Source organism: Polyergus mexicanus, unplaced genomic scaffold (genome assembly GCF_030449975.1).
Source record: "Polyergus mexicanus isolate NDT 795.1 unplaced genomic scaffold, iyPolMexi1.0 SCAF_7, whole genome shotgun sequence".
In the NCBI taxonomy this organism is placed as follows: Eukaryota; Metazoa; Arthropoda; class Insecta; order Hymenoptera; family Formicidae; genus Polyergus; species Polyergus mexicanus.
In genome coordinates, this window is record NW_027223327.1 from 4,953,665 (window position 1) to 4,978,366 (window position 24,702).

The 24,702-nt window shown below is 27.3% G+C and overlaps 2 protein-coding genes across 3 annotated transcripts in view; one reads left to right on the forward strand and one right to left on the reverse strand.

Moving 5' to 3' along the window:
• The window catches only part of LOC138934803 (phosrestin-2), a 60,485-nt gene extending 44,987 nt beyond the window's left edge, over positions 1-15,498 (forward strand). For both annotated transcript variants that reach the window (XM_070298892.1, XM_070298891.1), the window contains 5 exons: positions 4,106-4,253; positions 6,474-6,674; positions 7,033-7,196; positions 13,570-13,851; positions 14,606-15,498. In XM_070298892.1, the coding sequence (XP_070154993.1) occupies positions 4,106-4,253; positions 6,474-6,674; positions 7,033-7,196; positions 13,570-13,851; positions 14,606-14,896 (1,086 nt within the window). In that variant the 3' untranslated portion in view covers positions 14,897-15,498. The remainder of the gene's footprint in view (positions 1-4,105; positions 4,254-6,473; positions 6,675-7,032; positions 7,197-13,569; positions 13,852-14,605) is intronic.
• The window catches only part of LOC138934804 (14 kDa phosphohistidine phosphatase), a 100,348-nt gene extending 78,793 nt beyond the window's left edge, over positions 1-21,555 (reverse strand). The window contains exons 1-2 of the mRNA XM_070298893.1: positions 21,453-21,555; positions 21,087-21,257 (exon numbers count right to left, since the gene is read on the reverse strand). Of these exons, the coding sequence (XP_070154994.1) occupies positions 21,087-21,257; positions 21,453-21,489 (208 nt within the window). The 5' untranslated portion in view covers positions 21,490-21,555. The remainder of the gene's footprint in view (positions 1-21,086; positions 21,258-21,452) is intronic.
• Between the last annotated feature and the right edge of the window lie 3,147 nt (positions 21,556-24,702).

Genomic DNA, 24,702 nt, shown 5'->3' on the forward strand with positions numbered 1-24,702 from the left:
TTTAAAAAGTAACGCGTTACCGGTACCGTTACTTGGAAAGCAACGATTTCTTACTTTTTTGTTATGTTTTTGTTTTTTGTAATGCTAAAATAAGCTATTAGATTATAAAATTATTTAATAATCAATATTAAATGTAATAATCTATGTTACAATTAAAAACTCTAAATTAGTCTCTATATAGCAAGTGTTTTTTATTTATATTAAACTTATTTAATGATTCTAATTTTTTATGTTAATATCTTTACTTTTTAATATACTCATCTTTATAGGAATTTAAATTGTAATTTGCAAATTTCAATTTTGTCGAAAATATTTATTTTTAAACATTGTTTTTAAATATTGATAAGAGAAACGTTGATATTATTAAGAGTGTTTTCCAATATTCACTATCAGTATTGTAAAATCTATAATTTACGTTACTATAGATTCTCAGTACTGGCAGTGACTATCAGAATGCAGCCTACGATAGAAGACTACAAAATATTTTTTTAAAAATACATCTATTGGGTGGATATAAGATAATAAAGAACTAAAAAATAACGATAAAAGTGACGGCTAATTCGTTACCGTTACTATAAAAATGTAACGACGTTACCGTTACTGTTACAAATAGAAAAAAGTAACGATCGTTACCGAAAAAAAGTAACTATAACGGTAACGACGTTACAAGTAACGCGTTACTTCCCAATCCTATATCAAGGTCAAAGTAATTGGAGGTGGGTACGTTAATCTAAATATTTACCTAATTATAAATTATAAAATTATGTTATTTATAGTAAAATTAATTATATTAAGAAAGTGTCTTTATTATTGCTCTATATGTATCATACGAAAAGTGATATTATAATGCAAAAAAGTCTTGAAAGTGCAAGATTTTCTTTTAAAAAAAGAAATACCATCGTTATCTCGTCTTGAACTACCTGTCCGTTTCTCTCTATTACACACAGCGGTCTTTTTCTGTTATATACGATCAAATTCTGTACGTTTGAAGCTTTTCACACAAGATTAAAGTGTGTCAGTGTATATAACAATTATACAACAATTATACAAATTTGGGAATGTATTATAAATTTACCCAATTTTTAATTATTGTTTATTAAAGACAAGAATATAAAAATCGCATTTAATATTTAGGCATTATCAATTGATAAAATAGCATTGCATAATTTTTTAATCACAGAAAAAAGTACTAACGATCCAATTCCGTGCGTTCAATTGTAGTAGAAGCAAGAAAACATGTAAATTTTTTTTTGCAGAATATATCAAAGTGAATTATTATTTATATTTTTTTTGTATGTCATTATTCGCGTTTGATGATAATATAAATCGATAAAACTAGCTATACAAGTATAAATTATTAGATAATGTAAACCAATTGTAAAAAATATTAGAACGCAAGATTCTAATAAAATTTTTATATTGCTGCAATAAAAATACGAAAAGAATATAAGAGATTATTTTTGTAAAGATGGAATGGGGTAGTTTGACAACAATGCAATATCAAAACATAACATATTATATAAATGTAAATATTATGAACTAATTTACTTTATATATGGTATTTATCTAAATAATGGTTCGCGTATAACTTTTAAAATTTTGTCTTCAGTATTTTCATATATGTGTTTTTTCATCTTAAATCTGAAATTTTAAGAAAAAATTTATATTGTTTTCTATATGTATCTGATTTTATTTAACATTCTTTAAATATTTTATCTAATGCTGAAGTTTCTGATTTTAATAATCGTTATCATTAGTTCTCTTCCTTTTTTGAAATTATGATCCTATTAAATTGATTCAAGAATCAAAAATATTATGAATAGCAGTAAAGAACATATTTTTTGGATTTTAAATGACAAAGGAATAATTTTTGTGGCTTTCTCAAATGTCGCAAAATAATCGTTACATTTTTAATTTCTGTTAAGTAAAAATTCTTACGTCTCAATAAATAGAAATCGGCTTTCGATAATGTAATGTAAAATAAACAATACAAGCGGGCTAATAAGAATCAAATGCTGATTATGCACTTAATATTTTCATAAAATAATTATTTATTTGTAGAAAGAAAACAATATTTAATCATGATTTTATTGTTCTTGACATATATTGTCAAGATTATAACTCTAAATAAGCTTCAAAAAACTTTAACTGTTGCTCATTATTTATCAAAGAGTTATTAATAAATAAAGATACACGTACAAAGCGAATCTTGAAAGGTTCAATATTGAACATAATTTGCATAAATATTATTACGCATACATATGCATATATTTAGGCAAACACTTATGCGAAACAGAATTCACTTCATATTGTTCGCTTTCAATGCGAGATATTTATAATTATACGATTTCATATAGGTTTTCAGCTTGTCGCATAAAAATATTCACTCCATATCGCCTCTAGTACTTTCAATGCAAAACAAAATCTATAATTATAGATCCCGTTTCTCTCGTGTAGAATGATGTGATATTTTTCATTTATTTAATATTTTTGAATATTCTATATAAAGTATATTTGTATGATGGCTGTCTATACCTATCTATTCATGTGTATGCGTAATAATAACTGTATAAACTATATATGTCCAATATTGAGTCTCTTTTCATTGTGTGTTAATCTACCTCGCTTTACATGTACTTCCATTTTTTAATAACTTTCCATAAATGATGAGCAATAGCTATGTAAAATCTTTTCAAGATTATTCAAAGTTGTGACAACATATATAATAGAGAAAAGTAGAGTAAAACCGGGTATCTTTTTGGATTTGTCTTCCTACAAAAAATCAGAGGGCAAACAAAATTCTACTGACCATTAGTAGTCTTTAGTGTGTTCTTGAACTATGAGAAAATGAGGCTAGTTGTTAAAAAAAAAAAAAAAAAAAATTTAGTTACCAAGAATAACAAGATTATTTGAAAAAATCAAAATACCGCGTTTTGCCCTACCGATAGAATAAAATCGGATACCAATTTGAAAGCATGTAAAACACTGTGCAATTATAAAATCTAAATTTATTTTAATCAAAATACAATATATATAAAAATATATTCTGAAAAACAAAGACATCCTCTTGCTCTACATTACTACAGGACTTCCTTATTTAATTTTTTAACTTTAGGAGTCTCAAAAAGTTTTTCTTTTTAGTAGCTTTTTTCTGAATGATAGTCTCCATTTCCAACTGCTTTTTATAGAGAGAGAAAATCAAAATAATAGTTTTTCCTCTTTTCATTATATGAGATATGTAAGTACCCGATTTTGTCCCAACACGAAGAACATAACAAACACGGCGGTTGTACATCCCGGTATATAAAGTGATGATGAAAACTAGTGCGATATACTCTCTAATATATATGTGTGTGTGTGTATAACTTGTCCAATTAATCGCAAGTAACTAATTAATAATGTTTAGTTTTAATAATATTTTAAATGGTGATAATATTTAGAATAGAACGATGTTTATATAAAATCAGCTTACACAAATATTCACTCATCAGAAACTAATAAAAGCGACAATGTATTTATGAAAATGATACATATATAACATTCCGCATAAATTTAATAAAATTTATACCAATAAATATCAATGACAAAGCACTAATATTTATTTTTCCATATGTATGCTGTTTCAAACAGATACGTTTAACTAAAAGTATTTTTACTTTCTTAAAATTTATAAATGCTCTAAATATGTTTAAATAAAAAAAAGAAATCATCCTTATTATTAGTTCTCTTTCATAAATATAATCAAAGCGTCTTTTTTACATGGGTAATCTTATATGCAATTTTAAAATCTTGACACGATACGCTAAATTTTTATTACTAAACGAAGAAACTTTATTATGTTTTGGTAACATTTCGGCATCACTTACAATAATAAGAAGTAGGGATTCCTATTAAAACAAATATTAAGATAACCTTATATAATTTGACATAATTTTTGGAAAAAAAATGTCAAATTATCAACATCATAATTTCCTCTTGAAACCGAGAAACTTTTGTTCAAAACATTTTTTTTCCAAAACTAGTTTTTTAAGACATTTGATATTGCACTTTAATTGGCATTTAAAATGAGACGCCCTGTACATTGAATCGAGATCTTTTTTTACAGGAAGCACTTGTCAAAAGATTAGGACCCAACGCCCACGCATTCACAATGGAGATCACACCACTAGCCCCACCATCCGTGCAATTGGTACCAGCTAAGGAATACAATGGTGCACCTATAGGTACCAGCTACGATATCAAAGCTTATGTAGGTGAGTAAAATAAAGCTGCTATTTTTCTTAGGTTTTATTTTTATTCTGTTTTGACGAATTTACTTTGATCGAAGAAAAGAAATACAACAGAGCATAATAATAAAACATGATTGAAAACTATTCGCGAACAAAATAATGTGAAGGAAATATTTGTATAAATTTAGCATACACATATACATATATACTCCATTTTTAACTAAATGTTTTCAATACAGGAGATGATATTTCACTTATAATTGCTTGTAATAATAATATTCGTTTATAGTTAAAGCCATAAAAACACAGCACTTTGAAAAAGCGATAATCTCTTCTAATTTCAAAATAAAAAAAATCATTGATATACGATACCGGTTAAAAGTATTGCATCACTTATAAAAACAGGAAGTCGTTATTTTAATAAACAAAAACATATATAAATATTATTAACTTATATTTTATTACTATTATTTTATATTTTAATATCGTAAAAATTAAAAATTATAACTAATATTAAATTCATGATTCTTCAAAATGATTTCTCTGGCAATCTTAATCGGATATTAATCCAATAGAAATAGAATTATTGTGGGATGAACTCGATGAAAGCGTCCGAAAGATGAGATTTATTAACCAAAAACAATGGGGGGAATACTTTCAAATATGCTGGAATCAAATATTAGTAACAATTTAAAAAAAAAACTATTGTTAAGAATAGCAAGATACATGTACGACAATAGAAGGTAGAGATTTTGATTATTTTAAAAGATAAAAAATTTAATATTTCTATTATTGTTTGTTATAATTTTTAATTTTCATGATATTAAAATATAAAATAACAGTAATAAAATATAATTTAATAATATTAATATATGTTTAATAATTAATATTAATTTAATAATATTAATATTTTTGTTCATGAAAGTAACGACCTGTTTCTATAAAAATGATGCAATACTTTTGACTGGTACTGTACATTTCATCAATTTTCAGAATCATTTGTAGTAACTTTTCTTCATTTCTATGTATGATGTGTAGTTGAATCGCTTAAAAGTTATAATATATTATCGTAACAAATTATTATTGTAATATCACGCATAATATAAGTTATTATAGTATACTACATACCAATATAACAAATGTTAAAATCAGAGAAAATATATATCACAGTCAAGTCCTCAATAATCTAACCATGCTTTACCTGATTTAAATAAAATGGAATACTGAATAAGAATTTCTCCAGCAAAATAGCATAATAAACTAATTTAAAAAACTGATGTACATACAAGTATTGTTTTTATGTATATTCTATTCATTAAAAAATCATTAAAAGAACTTATTAAAGAAATCGTCTAAAGATCTAGCCTTGGCTGACTACCCTCTCTAAAGGAGTGTAATATTTTCAGATACAATGAGTACCAAGGAATATAAAGGGATATAAAGGAATAGTCCCCCAGACTCTCTTCTCAAAGAAATGTTACGATAAAATCAGATGAAATTCATTATTTTTATTTAGCTAAGCCTTGCATAATTACTTTACAATGTGGAGAAACAGAGTTATAACACAATTTTTTTTTAGATGGCCTATAACTCGTGACAACGGCGTTTTTCAAAGTTGTGCCTACTGAAATATTTGATTTACTCATTGTACCCTATCAATTACCACACTTTATTTTTATGTAACCGTTTTCCATATGATTTGAGTATCTTCCTTTATGTGATCAATAATCTATTTAAATTTTTAATAATTTTCTGCTCATCTTTGTCTAGTAATCGTAAAAGTTGAGGCGGAAAAAATTGATCATTTTTTAATAATTGTTAATAACACATAAAAAAGAGCTTTAAAAAACCATAAACTCAAATATTAGAAAGCCAGCTTAAATAATTCTTATCTTATGATCAGTTTTTAGAGTTCTTCACATTTTTTAGTTTATATCTGTTCATTTTTTTTTCTTTCAAAAATAAGCAGAGACCAATTTTTGCCAATTTTTGTCTTATTAATCAATTACATACATAATCCTCAGTTTACATAAAAAAGAATAATCAATTTTCATGAAAAAGAAAATAGCTCTTAAATCTAAAAAGATTTTGATTTGTGGTATAAATTTGAGAGCGAGGTTTTTTTCCGGAAAGATTTGCTCAATTATTTCTACGGATGAATTTGTGGCTTGATCCCCATTTAGCACCAGTTTTCACCTTTATTGCATCCCACGCATCGTTAATATTTCATGTGGCGGATTTTAGCGGAGCGGGCAGATGAGAGATTACACCGTAAAGCCACGGTCAGAATGGGCATTCGAGTGATCCAGCGAACCGTGAAACCACCTTTACCTTCAACAACTATGTACAGTGTACCTCTGTCTCAAGTACCATCGATCGGCTCGAGAATTCAAGGATGCAAAACAAGAGTGGAATTTGCAGAAAATGAAATCATCGAGGATGATGGTGAGTTGCGATTATGGTGTTTAATAAAGTAGATATTACTTAGATTTCAAAGTTTATTTACTTTTACTTTATTTTCTATATCTATATATACATTATTTATGTTGTCTCTTATTTGTCTTATTTGTGTGACAAGTTTTTAATGTAATGTAACACTGTAATTGCAACCCTGTTTTATATCCGGATCTTTACAAAACAGGACTTGATTCCAAACTTTTCAAATAATATGTATCTTTAGTTTGATAAAAATTTACTGATATTCTCCAATAAATTTTTATTGATAAATCTATTCACATCTCTGTCACAAATGCAAAAAACGAATCAGAATGAATGAGCCGCAATTTTACTCCTATTTTTGCAGAAAATGTAGGACCACGTGCAGCAGTGGAAAAGCCATTTTTATTAAGTGACGGCCGCATCGGATTGGAAGCAAGACTAGATCGTGCGATTTATGCTCATGGAGACTCAATCACTGTCCACATCAATGTCAGCAACAACAGCAGCAAATCCGTAAGAAGAATAAAGGTATAAGATTCGCATTTTACGTAGTTACATTTATTTTTATCTAAACCAAACAAAGAACTTGTTCTAAGTAACAAGAATTAAGTGATTTATAAAATGTGTGTATTTCCTAGGTTATTTTGATTATTGAGATAAAACAAAAATATTTTTTGTTTATTTAATTCTTTGAGGGCAATAGACATATATATATATATATATATATATATATATATATATATATATGTTTTGAAGCTTTTTAAAAGACGACAAATATATATATATATATATACTGAGTGGCCCATTTTAATCCATCCAGTCGAATATCTCAAAAACCAAGCCCGGAAGAGAAAAATGTTTCAAACAAAAGTTGTGTGGCTTCAAGGGGGCCATAAGATGGTGACAATGATTTGACCTTGGAAAATCATTTGAAGGTCATGTGAAGGTCAACTTTAAAATCTTAAATGGAAACCCCCATTTTTTATTTAGTATTCTTGTAGCTGACATCGAGAGCTTTCCAAAACACTATAATAAAGTATTTTTTTATTAAGTACTTTTTGAGTTATTTTATATTTTAATCTGACATATTTTGATATAAAAAATTAAATATCTCGTAAAATATTTAGTTTTTGATAATCTTACCGTAATACTTCTATGTACAGAATAATGAGACAAATCAATTATTATAAAAAAAAAATTGTTTTTAAGAAAATTATTTACAATGTATTTTTTTGAACAATTATTTGTTTTTTTTGGCACTAATTAATTTGTCTCATTATTCTGCACATAGAAGTATTACGGTAAGATTATCTAAAAACTAAATATTTTACGAGATATTTAATTTTTTATATCAAAATATGTCAGATTAAAATATAAAATAACTCAAAAAGTACTTAATAAAAAAATACTTTATTATAGTGTTTTGGAAAGCTCTCGACGTCAGCTACAAGAATACTAAATAAAAAATGGGGGTTTCCATTTAAGATTTTAAAGTTGACCTTCACATGACCTTCAAATGATTTTCCAAGGTCAAATCATTGTCACCATCTTATGGCCCCCTCGAAATCAAACAACTTTTGTCTGAAAAATTTTTCTCTTCCGGGCTTGGTTTTTGAGATATTTGCCTGAGAAGATTAAAATGAGACACCCTGTATATACATATTTTTCTTGTTGAATTAATCAATAATTAACCAAAAAACATTTATACTTCTCCAACAATGCAAGAGACTTCACTAGCAACCTAATCATCATTTTCAAACAATTAATTTTTTTCTACTCCAAAACGATAAATTGTAATTATATTTGAGATAGATATGAGATTGTAGTCTCCGCTTGTGAAATGGAACGCTTACAATTTAACAATTATCATGGAATTAGTATGGCACTCGAGATTTCGAAGAATACCTTTTCGGATTTTAATTTCACCAATTGCTTTTTTTCTGATGTTCTTTAAAGATTTGAATACTTCAATATTCATGACGTTTATTGGATTTCCTTCTTGCCCTAGCAAATATATATATATGTTTCCCATTCATTTATTTTTCTATTTACTTTCTTCCCGATTCTCCGTACTATAGCGTGTAGTGCCAAAATGCAATAAAATCGCCCGTAAAATTGATAATGTTTCATAACAAAACCATCTGGAAAACAAGCTTAATCGTCCATAGAAGACTAAGTTGATAATGATCTATATAACGAATCAATTGATTGAATTTTTCTATACAATGGCGATTAATTGTAAGGAAAAGTTTAAAAGTTATAAAACAATCCTAGCACACCACTTTTTTCTACTCCTAAATTATATAATCAGGATGTCTACTCGAATTTTATAAAAAGATTCCCTAAAAATTCCTTGATCTTCCAGATATTTTTGTTAACAGTTCCAAAAAATATTTAAAATATTTAAATTAACGAAAATATTCTTTAAAGATTTTTTGCTGCAATTTTTAAAAATAAGTTTTTTTATTATAGACTTTTTCTAATGCTTCTTATTCATACAAAGAGAAAACACAGAATCACTTAAGTTTCAAGTGCCAAATTTGCAAATGTACTAAAAAAAGGTAAATGTTTACCTTTACACATCCCATCCCAAATGACTTCCAGTTGACCTTAACCTCTAAGCAGTTCAAGGTCATTGATCTTTCTCATCGCTCGATTAGTAAAAAAAGTTATGAAGAAATAAACGTATTCAAGAAAATCAAAACTAATGTTACAAAAAAATTTCACAATTTATTCATCAATTAATACAGGATTAACTAACGGAGAAGCCATTATTTTAAAAAATTGCGGTATTCGCTTATTAAAATTGTACTGTTTTCTGAATAAAAATTCGGCCAAATAATGCGTATAATGCTCTTGTGATATACCAAAACAACACGCATATCACGCCATAATCTTTCAATATTCTGCGTATGTACATCTGTTGTAGGATCTACAAGATTCTGTGAATGATTAACTGTCCGATGTATATAATTTAATTCATTTAAAGAACTGTATCCTTTCCAACAATTACTTAGATTATCGTGTTAGGTGCAAGGTGTTGTTGAATAATCGTAGTTAATGTCGCTGCAAAACAATCTTTTAATGGAACAATAAATATACGACAATTGTTTCGTTCAGTGGCACGAAAAAACTACTGGCCACGAATTATTCGTTCACGATTATATTTTCGTCGACCAATTTTAGCTTCGTCGACTTCTACTATAATCTCGGGATTGCCAAGTAATTTCTTATTATTCTCCAACCATTAAGCTAATAACTATAAATAATACTGATATAAAATTTGTAGGGTAACACTCTCGTTCCATTTTTTATATATTCTTAATTAAACATAGTAATTTTATGCGTGCAATATTGACGCCGAGTACATTGTTTGATTGATAGGAGAAGTGGCGGTCACAAATTTTAATTTTAAATCAGAAATGGGTTTGATTTAGGATTTAGGTTATATCTTCCGGAAGTGGAGCCCCCCATAGGGAAGGGCGGAACCCATTGTGCCCACGCATATACTTTACAACGCGAAGCAAATTCCACTCCACAATTGTTGTATGGATAGGAAAGGATAATCTAACCCAAACAAATTTCTGATTTAAGCTTAAAATTTGTGGCCGCCACTTCTTATATACTAATCAAACAATATACTCAGCGTTAATTGCATGCATAAAATTACTATGTTTAATCAAGAATATATAAAAAATGGAACAAGAGCAATATTACTCTCACCTATATAACATGTATTAAGGTCAAGAAATTTATATATACCTGTCGAAAGAAGTTAACCCAATCAACAACAGATTTAGAGGACATTTCTAATTGTTGCATCAAAAATCGTTGCCGCGAAAGTTGCATTATAAGAAAATATGCGATAAATCTGCATGTCTTTACAATGCCCAATTGTGATCGAAAACCATGTCCCCCTAAAGAAACTAATAGAGAAATTGCATTTTTTCTTCAATCTCTTCCAACTTTGAATTTGTTTATAATAATGGTTTGTACATTGCAAGATAAGCGACTGTGAGGTGTAACGCAAATGCACTATTTGTTGACATCGTGGACATACAATTTGTCATCGTAACACTTGCAAATCACACAAATAATCATTAAGATTATTATAATTGTAGGTAAGATAGAGAAAATCGTAGCAACATGTTCATTGCTAAATCAGAAGAAGAGCTGCTATAATACTTGAATAATATGAATATACAACTCGTTACCTTTTCAATATTATTCTAAATCAGAATCCTATTCGCATGAAAAGTTGCTAATCCATATGAAAACGTATAATTATAAACCTTGTTTGGCATCCGAAGCACAGGGCGATATGGGTTCGACCTTGCTTCGCGCAGAAAGTTACAAATTCATGTGAAATTGTAACTATAATTATAAACTTTGTTTAAGTAGTCAAAACTTTTTTTTACTAACCGGGGAACGGGAAAGATCAATGACCTTGAACTCCTTAAAGGTCAAGGTTAGGTCAACGTCAAGGTCAACCGGAAGTCATTTTAGGTGGGGTGTGTAAAGGTAAACATTTACCGCAAAATTATCAAAAAAGAGATAATTTAAAAAAAAATGCCCTCAATTATAATAAAATTCCATAAGACTTCTCTGATTTTTTCAAATACAAAAAATCTCTGAAAATTTCAGATTTTTCATGTTTTTCCAGAGAGTAGATAGCCTATTAATGTAAAAGTAATATTCGAAAAACGTAAAAACCAAAGGAAACAGGCAAAAATAGTCTATACTAAAACATCTCGAACAAATTAAACTTTTTTAAATTAATTTATATATATCGGGCAAGACATTTCACTGCAAGTTTTGATTAAAGCACATAAAAAAAATACTACAGATAAAATATTTGAAATTCGAAACTGTTTACAGAATTAATATATATAGCTTTATTTCATCATTCTTTCTTTAGATCCTTCTATCAAAATAATTATACGTGCACCATTTTAATCCAAATTTTCTAATATTTCTAATATTAGAAAATAATTCAAATATAAATTTATGTATTAAGTAAAAAATTGCAAGCCTATCAAAAAATACGATTTAAATTCCGCAAACTAATAAGAACCATACCGGATAGAAATGCGAAAGTTTCAGAGAAAATTAGTTTTTCTAAAATTAGATGGTTATACATCTAGTTAGAACACAAATTATACATAATACAATACTACATACATTAATCTTTATATTTGAGATTCATTCGTACTACCCTCTTTACCTCCCTAAGAAAACACAAGCGAGAAAAATATTGAGGCAAAGTCGTTAAATCAGGATGAAGTCGAAAATCGAACCCGAGTCTTTCTTTTGCCAAGTAAATTTATGTAAATACGATTTTTAAAGTAATTATATTAGTCAAAAATTAATAAAACACAATTTTATTTTTATTACTTTCGTCAAATAACCTTATTTATTAATTATTCCAGAAATGTTTATTCGTGTCATTCATCCAGTTTTCATGTTGATTATTTCCGTAAATTTAATAAGCTCGTTAAAACGTTAATATCCCATGGGTACACTTGATCTCAATGAGACAGCCTTATCGCATCATCTTAATAAGAACGCTGTTATTTATATGATACATATATACAAATTTAATAAATATATGTATATAGCGAGATTTAAATTAATTTATAATTCCACTAAAAAAAACCTCATAAAGGTAAAAAAAATACGCCAAGTATATATCTAAAAAATAACTTATAAAAAATTTTCTCCTAAAAAATAAAAAATAAAAACTAAATATGAAATCAATAATTAACTAGCTAAGTACATAGAAGTAATTCAGTTTGTGAGGATTTGTAATTTGAAATAGTATTTGTCATAAAATCAAACTTGTATTTATAGAAATATTATATACAAATTCTCTCCATAAAATCAGAACGCATTTTATTTTTATTAAATACAAGTGCCAGAAGTAAGAAAAAAAAGGAAATAGTTATATCTTCCTCCGTAGCAATACTTTATGCTCACTAATGTTTAGTGATTGATGTGAATTATCAATCGATGTATCGTTTTACAACCATTCCCTCGCTTACTCATTCCTATTCTTTCTTTTTCTCTCTCTCTCTCTCTCTCTCTCTCTCTCTCTCTCTCTCTCTCTCTGTCTTCTTCTTTCTTTTTTTGGCCATATCTGTTCATTTATTTATAACAAAAATACTATATGAGTATTAAATACTATGTGCATCATATATAATGTGTATCTTTATGTATATACAGTCATTCTAAATTCAATTTGAAGATCAATTTTATATTACAATTTTTATACAAAAGTCTTTGTTGTTTTCTATTTAGAAATTGCTTTAAAGATATAATTTAAAAAAAAGAAATTTGAAATATTATATTTTTATATAATATTACATTATTATATTTAAATTTTTGGTGCAAAAAAAAACAACAAATAATTGTTTAAAAAGATACATTGTAAATAATTTTCTTAAAAACAATTATTTTTTTGTACTAATTGATTTGTCTCATTGTTCTGTAAAAGTATTACGGTAAGATTATCGAAAACTAAATATTTTATGAGATATTTAATTTTTTATATCAAAATATGTCAGATTAAAATATAAAATAACTCAAAAAGTACTTAATGGAAAAATACTTTATTATGTGTTTTGGAAAGCTCTCGAGGTAAGCTACAAGAATATGTAATGAGTTCCATTAAAAAATTCAAAGTAATTTTTATATGACCTTGACGGTGCTATTCATAAGATCATACTAATATTATTATATAATGCGCCACTTAGAGCTCTACAACTTTTGCATGAAACATTTTTCACGAAAATGCGTTGTTTTTTTAAAAAACTGCTGATACGGGCGCTGTGTTATACCCTGTATATATATATATATATATATATATATATATCTTCCTATACAACAAAACGATTCTTTTCAGGTATTTGTCGTACAACATGTGGATGTTTGTATGTTCAGCAACGGCAAATTTAAGAATGTTGTGGCCCTTGTATCCTCGCAAGAAGACTGTCCTGTGGGTCCAGGTAGTATTTTGAAAAAGACTTACACTCTCAGACCTATTAAAGGTTCAACCAAAAATTGGATCGCCTTAGAAGACAGTTATACGAAAACTGGAGCAACTTTGGCATCAACAGTTGTTTGCCCTGGGAATGGGACCGATGATAGAAATGTCTTTGCGATTTACGTATCTTATTACGTAAAGGTAATTTTTTTAAATATGAGAAAAATAAGAAATGTAATCAAAATATAATCAATGTAATCAAGCATATTTCTTTTAACACTAAAAGTTCAATAATTTGAATTATTGTAAAAGAGACACATATAATAAAAATAAATCACACCTTACATTTCCGGGTCAATGAAAGACGAGCACTATAATAATGTGTAAGTTTCATGGAAAATTAATTTCTCTTGAAATTAAACAGTGAAGAGTAAATATGTGCGTAGGACATAAAATTTTCTTGATGCGATATCAAGTGATTAAAAAAAATGGTCTTACTGAGAGATTTATTTTCAATAAACTCCTCATGGCCCGCTAAACAAGTATAAACTAAAAAAATATTGGGATCCAGTGGCGCATTTTTTCTAGTCTATATTTCTATAAGAGAAATTTATTAAAAATAAATTTTGAAGTAAGATTATTTTAATTATTTGGTCATAATCAAAAAATGTCCTATGTATAATCATTTAGTTTCAAGAGAAATTAATTTTCTAATAAGTCACGCATTATATCATCGCATTTCGTTCTTGGCTCCGGAGAATTTAAATTATAGTTTTCACATTAGAACAAATCAGTACTTTAATTTATTTAAAAATCAATTAATATTTTCTGATTCATATTCATTTAATTCAAAAAAGTTAATTCATTTTTTATAATGACCTATCACATTATATTATGAGTCAATTGGTATCAAAATAAAATTTCACGAAAGATTCCAACTTGATATTTTTTTAAGGTCAAACTGTTGATCTCGGCAATGGGCGGTGAAGTTTCTTTGAAGCTACCGTTCGCGCTCATGCACAGTAACACAGATCCGGATCTCGTAGGATTCCCATCTCCTATCCGAGAACCGCCGAAACAATTTGAAAGAAGCATAAACGAAATTACGGAGAGATCAAGCAAACAGGATAGCAATAATCACAGGAATAAGGAAAATAGACTAGAGGCTATTAAAGAGCAGGAGAAGGAGTCGAGAGTGACTGACGTAGACTTGATAGAACACTGTGAGGAAAATGACAACATCTGAGAGCGGGCGCAACGAGGCAACGCGATGTCGCGGCCGTCAACTGTCAGGAAAAGTACCGATACAAAGACCATGAAAAATTCGAATCATAAGACATACAGACTCAGCGTTACCATACAGAGAGCTTGGTGCTGCTTCAGAAGAGCCTCTTAGTAAACGAATGACTCAAAATCTCAGAGTATCATATGAGTGATAATATCTACTTACATCATCATCGTAATTCCTTTTATTATTTCGGGGAAAATATGTCGTGTAAAAATTGCACCTTTAATAAGAGACTGGCCATAAGAAGGCCACTTTTGATTGGTCCGGCATTTTTCGTCAATTTCCGCTCATATTCAAATTTCAATTACTCTATTTTAAATGTAAATAATATTAAATGATAAATATTATAGAAATACTAAAAACTAGTTTTTATATTAATCTAAATAATTTATGTTAAACAATTTTTGATATTTAATATTTTTTCTTAATTTTGTAAAAAAAGAGGTGATATAAAAGAGATAATAAGACACTAATAAGTTTCAATAGAGAAATAAAAGATAAAAGACAAGATTCATAACACCACTTTTAATTAAATTAATAATACATTTTTGATTAATTTTATTAGAAACATGTTACTTGACCTCACAAAGATACGAATTCTTTGTAGGTGTCCAATTTTTACGGCCAATATTTTTGACCCATGAGGTTATCGTTGAGGATTTCTGGGAAATATTTTCATTATATGTATAACCTTTCGATGGTGAATTGTTGTAAAATTCTGCTAAGCATCCACCCATTTTTATAAAAATCTAACATACAACACGTGTCATTTTACACTGATATGAATTGAAAGACACATACATATATAAACAAACGCGTGCCAGACAATTGTGTAAGTGGAAGAGTAAGATAGCCTATATTTCTCTCTTACTCGGATTTTGACGAAACATGGACGACACACTCTTATGGCCAGTCTCTTATTAGAGGGTCTCTAGCACAGATAGAAAGACGAATAATGCAGATCTTGTAAATTATCACAATTGATGATTGTAAAATAAATGTGGATTTCTAAATGTATGTTCTGAAAATAATAAAAATGCAGATGCTTAGAAGTTACCAGATTAATTTAAAAAAACAGTAAACAACTTTTTGTATTTTTCATGAAGAAAATTTTACAGAAGCGCGATTATAATTAAGTAATCATAGCTTGTGAACTATTGAGTATGAACAAAAAGTTGTGCCCCATGATCTCATATCATGGCGCAGATTATGGTAAAATTTGATTACTCTCGAAAAAAGAAAAATATTTAAATGTTATGAATGACATTTGAATGTTATTGCTGTAATTAAGTGTGAAAAGTTGCAAGCTATTAGAGTATCATATAGAAGTCATATTTAAAATAACAGAAGGTAAATTTTATTGAAAATATCTATTAAGGAGAGATAGAAGCACTTTAAAATTTTTACTGCAAGAAGGAAAAATTTCCCAAAAGAAATATTCCTATATGTTTATATACTCCGCTGAATAATATTAATGTAATATAAAGCAGTGGTATCAACGCAGAGTACTCTATTAAAATTATATATATTGCTAATTAAGTAAAATCTCGTAAATGTAAATTGTTTTAAATTTTTTGTCTATATCTTCCTACATCTAATATGAAAGATCTTTTACGGCCAACATTTTTGACCCATGAGGTCATCGTTGAGAATTTCCACCTTAATTTTATAATCAGATTTTAAGTTCATTAATTTCAAAAACCTAAAAAAATGAGCAAAACATACATGTGTTCACTCTCACATATTTAAAAAAAATTATATGTATCAATAAAAACATCTATATAAGATATAAAATACCAAAATAAAAATATCATATTTAAAAAAAAAATGTGTATATATATATATATATACATATATATTTTGTATCATAATAATCAATATACAGATTATGCATATCCAATTATCATGAGACAAAAATTTTTAACACTATATCTTCTAATAATTGCAAATTTGACTTTTTTAAAGCTCGCTCCTAATTGCAGCCATATTGTTTCATCAATTACATCAGAAAAAATCATGTAAATGTTTTCCTTGTATATATCAATAAATTAATTTCTTTTATATATTATTCTTATAGATTAAATTATAAAATATACCAATGCTTCTTTTTACTTTGTGAATTAATAATTGTTTGTAATCTAGATTATATTATTCTGTTATAGTCCATTTTGATTGAAAAATGTGTAATGTATATATATAGATTAAATTGCATGTTCCTTACCAAAAAATTGCATGAAAAGAGAATTTTTGTGATATATTTTACGAATCACTATGCAAAAAAAACTTCATTTATTTTAATATATAGTGCAAAATAGTATATATATTTTCATTTTCAAATATCAAAAGGATAAGTGGCGATAAGGGCTTCAATAAGCCTCAGTTATTTTTATTATAAATTAATAAAGTATTACTAGTAGCATTAATAAATGTATAATTTGTATTAAAACAGTTTTTTTTTATTTATAGCAACAAAAATTATGATTTAGACATTTTCTGTCTTTAAATAATTACTTCAACAAGATTATACTAGTAGAATATTGTTTTGATACATCAATAAAAGAGATAAATCTCTTCAAATAAAACAGATCGTATCTTGTACTATAAATGTGGGATAGAATTTTTTAAATTTATTTTTTATTACTCGCGTATTGCAGTATTAATATCAATTTTATGTATGTTGTGTCTTATGTAGTCATACATATGAAAAAATGGCAATGGAATGCTAAAAAAATATGATTTTTCGAGATTTTTGACTGTCAGACTTAAGTTCAAAGTATATTTTAATTTAAATTAATGGAGGGTATCGAAATAAAAAAATATTCTTGTGTATCCTAAGACTCCATATCTTCTATATTTATTAAGACATGAAAGAAGATCAATTTCGCATATTTAAAAAAAAGCGATATTTTGGGGTCAATTTGGGACCTTATCACCATTTATCCTTTAACATCATTACAATGACAAATCATAAATCTTAGGCAAGAATTGTATAAAAAATTGCTATTTTAATTTAGCAATATTAATTAACATTAAATATTTTAGCAATTAAATAAATGATTTTGGCAACTCCAATAAAATTTTTAGCATATTTAAATAAAATTTGTATTTTTTAACATAAATTTAACTATTAAAATAACAAGTGTATGTCGTTTGATAGATTAATCGCCGATTAAGTTAATTGGATTTTGGCCCAAATGACTCTTATAATAATAATACAATTATTTTAGCATTGTTATTAACTAAAATTTAATTTAATTATAACCGGATATCAAGACTTTGATTATTTATACACATTGCACATCTATAACTTGTACAATAATTATAAAAATATATATAGACAATTTATTAACGTATAAATTTTTAGTATATCTAATTTATCATTAATATTTCATTCAATGATGATATAATATCCCACATAGTTATATTTTCTTATTTTCAAAAAAGTATTGTATTAACCAATCTTATGAAAAATAACAAATTATTGTAATCAATAAAGAACTTTCACAATAATTATTTTCAAAATAACGTCGTAATAATATTTACAAAAATATTAGTTCTATTATTTCTTTATTTACAATAAAAATATATAAAGATAAATAGAGTATTTTTTAAATTGTAAATACTAAATCCATAAATATACTGTATATAATGTATAATGAGTATTATAATATATAAAAGTCTTACATATAGAGTGTAGATACACCAAAAGTCTAGATACACTTTAATAACTTTAGAACGCACAAAGAATTGAAATTTTGGAAAATTTTATAAGATCACTATCTCTTAACTAAAGTGTAACTAACTCTTAATCTCTATGGAATAAGAAGATGAGGGCGATTTAAAAATCTTAAATGGCATGAGAGATCGAGTAGGTATTCATTTCTCATTTGAAAGTTTAAAGATGAGAAAATTGACCTTTGAAAGAATTCGCTTCCAATCCAAAGTTATATAATGATGTAAGCAAAATATACCATTCTTTGCGTTACTCAGAATCTATAGGCGAAAATGTAATAGATATCAGATCCTGTGTATATTTGTGTGTTTGTGTGGTCAGGTCAAATTTCACCTATTCAAAATTAATTTTGTTTAGGAATAAATCACAGATAATTTCGATCATCGAATAGAATTTTATGATATTATATGATACAAAAAATTAATAATTATCTCGAATTTATTAATCAAATTTATTTTTCATACGAGGCTATGTTTATGTTAGACAATGCAGTAAACAGAATTATTGATATTGGAGGGGTTCCGTAATCTGCATTGGATCAGGGAAACAAAAACCCAATGTCTACACCCTTTTACTCCATACAGATTAGAGGTTGGCGCAACCCTGGTTAAACGATAGTTTTTATGATTCCATAAAATCCCTCCAAATTTCAAATTTTATTTTTTCCAGATAACCAAGTTTGTCCAAAACAGATCATACTGAGTGTTTGCTATAAACTCTTGTCAGCAAAAAGATCATAAATTTGGTACAGTTTTTATTATCGTTTAAATCGACAAATTACTGCCAAAAATCGAACAGGATCTGCTAACATGACTTGACATCAAATTATCGGCAGAAACTGTGTAACATCTGCAGCTTATTACAAAATATTACAAAATTAACTATTATTTGAAATAATATAATTCGCTTACCGCTATGCGGCGCGTTATTCATTATTTATACCCGTATTCGTTTTTGTCATGAGCATATATAAAGCTTGCGCAATGCGACTAATAACATTGTAACATCTATTTTTATCAGTTTAATTTTTGATACAATTCCCATACAGGGAATTCAGATATTGAACTAATTTTTGGAAGATCGAACAGATAAATGACCAATTTTTATTTATTTGGACAATTTATGTCCGAATAAGTAAAAATTGTTCATTATTTACTTATTTAAGATATAAAATAGGAATTAACTTTTCCATATAAATAAAATCTTTAATTTTATAAATTATAAATTAAATTATTTAAATTTACCTATAGATATTACATTAATATGTTATTATATATTGTATACATATATATTATTATTATTATATTATTATTATATTGTATATATATTATTATATATTGTTATTATATATTAATACTATAATTGATTTTATTTTTGCAGTCAAATAAACATCAGAAAATGACGTAATATATCGACATTATTTCCGGGACTCATGAGACCTAACTTAGGACATCTAATGGTCATTTTGTGACTAAAATTTACTGTCATTGTAACATCATTTTGCTACTTAAGATCGAGGCTTTTTAAATCTATTTAAATGCACAATTTTATATGAATGGCCAAAAGCTGCAGATCTTGCTTCGTTTTTGCCGACAAATAGATTTCAAGCCTTTTTAGCAGATTCTGCTCAATTTCTACCGCCAATCAGATTCTGTGAGCAGGCTCTGCTAGCAAATCATAAACCTAATGCGGACATAACAAATGTCAATTTGCTGAATAAATGTGTTACCAATCTGCTGGCACTTTCATTACTGAATCTATCTCTATCCGTTCTAAAGTCATCAAGGTATCCAGACTTTTGACCCACCCTGTATATTATCTGCAATGGAATTTTTTTTTTATATATTTTCTGGAAATTATGCAAACACATAGCAAATCATCAGCAACAAAAATCTATGTTCTACAATTTATGTAATGATTCTGGTAAGTATTAATGCTTTTATTTTAATACAAAATTACAGATTTGTCTAAATGTTAAATTGAAAATTTTATAAATGCAATTTATTTTAATTCATAAAAATATTATTGTCAATATATAATAAAAGCCATTTAAAGTCACCTAAAACGACCTTAAACAGATTCTGATTACTTAATTAGTAATTAATTCAAGCGATTTAGAATTGTTTTCATCAAAATTTTTACTTACATATATAGATTAATAACATATAAATTGTTCCAAATTTTTTTCAATGCATCAAAAAATAGAAATTTAATAATTTTATCTATATTATGAAAATCATATTAACAAAATGCATGTGTTATTTGATAAATTAATCGTCAATTAAGTTAATTGAATTTGAGCTAAAATAATTCTTATAATATTTCACAATAATATCAAATTATTTTGGTATATAGATTTATTATATATATATTTTAATATATTAATATAAAAAGATATAATTGTATCGAACTTACCATGCCACTGTGCTCTTGCATATCCTCTAACGATTTGCTTACTAGCTTTGTTAACATCATCCTGTACATTGATTAGAATGTATTTAAATCTTCCATGACCATCGATATCAACATCTAGCACTTTGTCCAATAAATGGGACATTGTAATAAATCGTTGTATATTTATCACACCTGTGTAAAAATAAACATAAGATAAAGAGATATATTTGTAACATAACTTAACAAATTAGTTATTTCTATTTATAACTATATATAGCATATTGCATTTATAATATATTTTTGTTATAACCGATTAAAACACAAAGATTAATATATCTCAAATATTTGTATTTCAATGTATATTATAATATTATTCATTGTAATTACTATTAAATCCTTTCAATATAACGTGCCGGGCACTCATCTGAGTTTATCGGAGCTCGGAACTCGGAGAAGTGTTAAGGTGTCTTTACATAGCAGTTGGCAGCGGAAGTCTAGGCCGTATTACACCACAAGTTGCGGGCTCGATTACAGTTGACGATTACGGATTGACCAATCAGAGCAAAGCAGCTTGCCGGTTGATTGGTCAATCCGTCAACCGTAAGGGTGATGTCACATGCGGCGTATAGAGTCTTATATAATCAGAGAAGCGACATCGTTACTCCCTTCATGCTTCCCATGATCGCCATGTTGGTCCTGCAGCTGTCCATGTGTAATCTAAAATATCTTTAAAATATCTCAGAGATATTCAAAATGTTTGTTTTTTTTCGAAAATAACATTGCAAGTATACTTTTTTCTCACTTACGGTACGCCGGTTGCGATTAGTTTGCACGTAGGGTTCACTCTCTCTCTCTATGTGCAAACTAACCGCCAACATAGGACGCGTTCACTTAACGACCGCAACGCTCGCGATCATTATCTGTCTTTGTTTAACTTTGGTGAACAACAAAGATGAAATGATACATGAGCGTTGCGATCGTTAAGTGGAACTGGCTCGTAGTGGTCAGCAAATCAGCAAGCGGAACGCCATTGTCGCTTCTCTGATTATGACCGTAGTCGGGAAGACGCTAGAAATGCTTCGAAGCGTTTGATTGACCAATCAGGACAAAAAGAGTAAAGATTTCTTTATTCTGATTGGTTAATGCAATGCTTCGAAGCATCTCTAACGTCTTCTCGACCGCAGCCTATATAGGACTTTAACGGCGTAACTTGCGTAAGCGTAACTTGTGTCGACCAATCACATCGTTTCATTTGAGTATTAGCTTCCGCCTAGTTACTTAACGCTATTTACGCTATTATCGTTACGCCAAATCCAATTTCTGGCGGAAGAAACGCTGATGTGTGTGTGTATAAGCACAGATTAATAGGCAGATAGCCGAAGGCCCGGGTTAAGGCGGGACCCGCATTTCACACTGGTTTCAGCGCCATACCGTGGTACCGTGGTTAGCGGCCAATGCAGTAACTACGTTCTCAATCTTTACTTAGCAAATTTGCAGCAAAGTATTTAATAATTATATTTATTTAAAATATTGATTTAAAATACTTTATTTTAAATAAAGTATTTTAAATAAAATATTTTTAGGTATATCCGCATGTGCAATAAAATAAATTTCCTAAAATAAATTTTTCTTAGTCTTAATTGAATATAATGTAGAAAATATCTGCAATAAATTACTTTTACTTTTTTTCTTATTCTTGGAACAAAAGTATCAAGCATTTAAGCAATCATGCATTTTAATCAAATTATGCTTTTAATTTATAGCTTTTTATTATTAATGTATTTTTACTTATTATTAATTTAATTAATTTTTTAATTTATAAATTCGGTTGGATGCCCTATAGTGCGCACCTATGCACATTAAAGACTATTATATACAAATTTAAACAAGCATGATTAAAACAATAAGATAATTAATAATATTACAATAAGTCTTTAGAAAATAAACATATAACAAAATAGGTCCGCTCCGCTTGACGCTATTTTCGCTTCGAAGATTCTTCGCCTTAATTACTCCATCAAACGTTTTGAAGCGCACCTATCGAATATATAAAAACTTTTATATATAAATTTTTTTATTTTATCTTTTTGAGCGTAATTTTTTTTTATTTTTTATTTTATCTTTTTGAGCATAATTTTTCTTATTCTTTATTTTATCTTTTTGAGCGTAATTTTACTGATTTAATTAATAAGATTTTTGCTATTAAAATAACACCAAATATTCGGATACAGATTTTTGCGATTAAAATAATACAATATTCGGATGAATTTCAATTAGATGCAAATCAAAAAATTTTTTTACTTATCTAAGTAAAAATTATCCGAATTATATTGTATTTGATGTCATTTTAACCGTAAAAATCTCATGAGTCCGTTATAATTACTTTCAAAAGGACAAAAGAAGAAATAAGTCTTAGTTTTTATTTCATCAGATATTTAAATTCATATAAAATCATTAAAAACTTTTATATTTTACATTTTATCCGTTTAAAAATAATTTTAACGGGTTCATAAGATTTTTGCGATTAAAATAACATCAAACACGACATAAATCGGATTCTTGAAAATATCAAAACTATTTTATGAATAAATAAGTTGAATTTTGTGAAAAATAAAGAAATGGTTAAGTTTTAAAAATCTTAAATCATTTTTTTAAATAAAATTTAATTAAAAATTTTTAAAGTACACCGTGTTAAGTAATAAAATAAAAAATATGTAATATGTGCAAAATATTTCAAAAGATTTATTTCACATTTAAAACTCTATATTTTAATAATATTTTAATAACATAAAAATGCGCGCAAGTAATCTTTCCGTAATTAGCAAACACAAATTAGAATTTGATCATGACTTCGATTGGTCAGCGCATGATATTTTGCATACCGAAAAACATGTAAGAAAGAGAGAAATAGCTGAAATGTTCTTTATTAAAAAATGTGACAACAATATTAATTCTCAAAAGGACACAGAGAATTTAAATAACATATACGATAGATTAATAAAGATCGTTTAGTCTTTCTCAGTATCTCAAACAGAAAGGTTGACACAGTGTCATTATGACATATCGATTTTTCTCTTTCAACTTTTTAACTATAACGCAGGTACATAATCTCGTTTATTTCATTTCTGTAACGTGATTATCATTATTTGTAATATTGTAATTTTAGTTCACTCGATAAGGACCAAAACCATATGGTCAAAAAATGTTGTGATTTAACAATCAAACAATAAATTGCCAGTTTGGTCGTATAAACACTTGTCTATTAATTTATCTACTGGCGACATCTAAAAATTAAACATTAATTTTATATGTTTCTTGGTAGTTAATAGTAATATATGTATATCGTATAATTTTTAATGAAATAAGTAATCATAATTACATAATACATAATTGATTAAAAATAATCCAATTTATGTCATGTTTAGTATCATTTTAATCGCAAGAATCTCATTAATCCATTATACAATATTTGTATTCATACTAATAAAATCCAAAATGTAAATTTCAGTTTTTATTTTATAAAATGTTTATATTTTGTACATATAAGGAAAGATCGTCGATGCTGAAGAATCGACAAAAGCCAGAGCAAGAAAGAATAAAGGAGCAAACGAGATGACAAACGTCAAAGAGTTCCAAA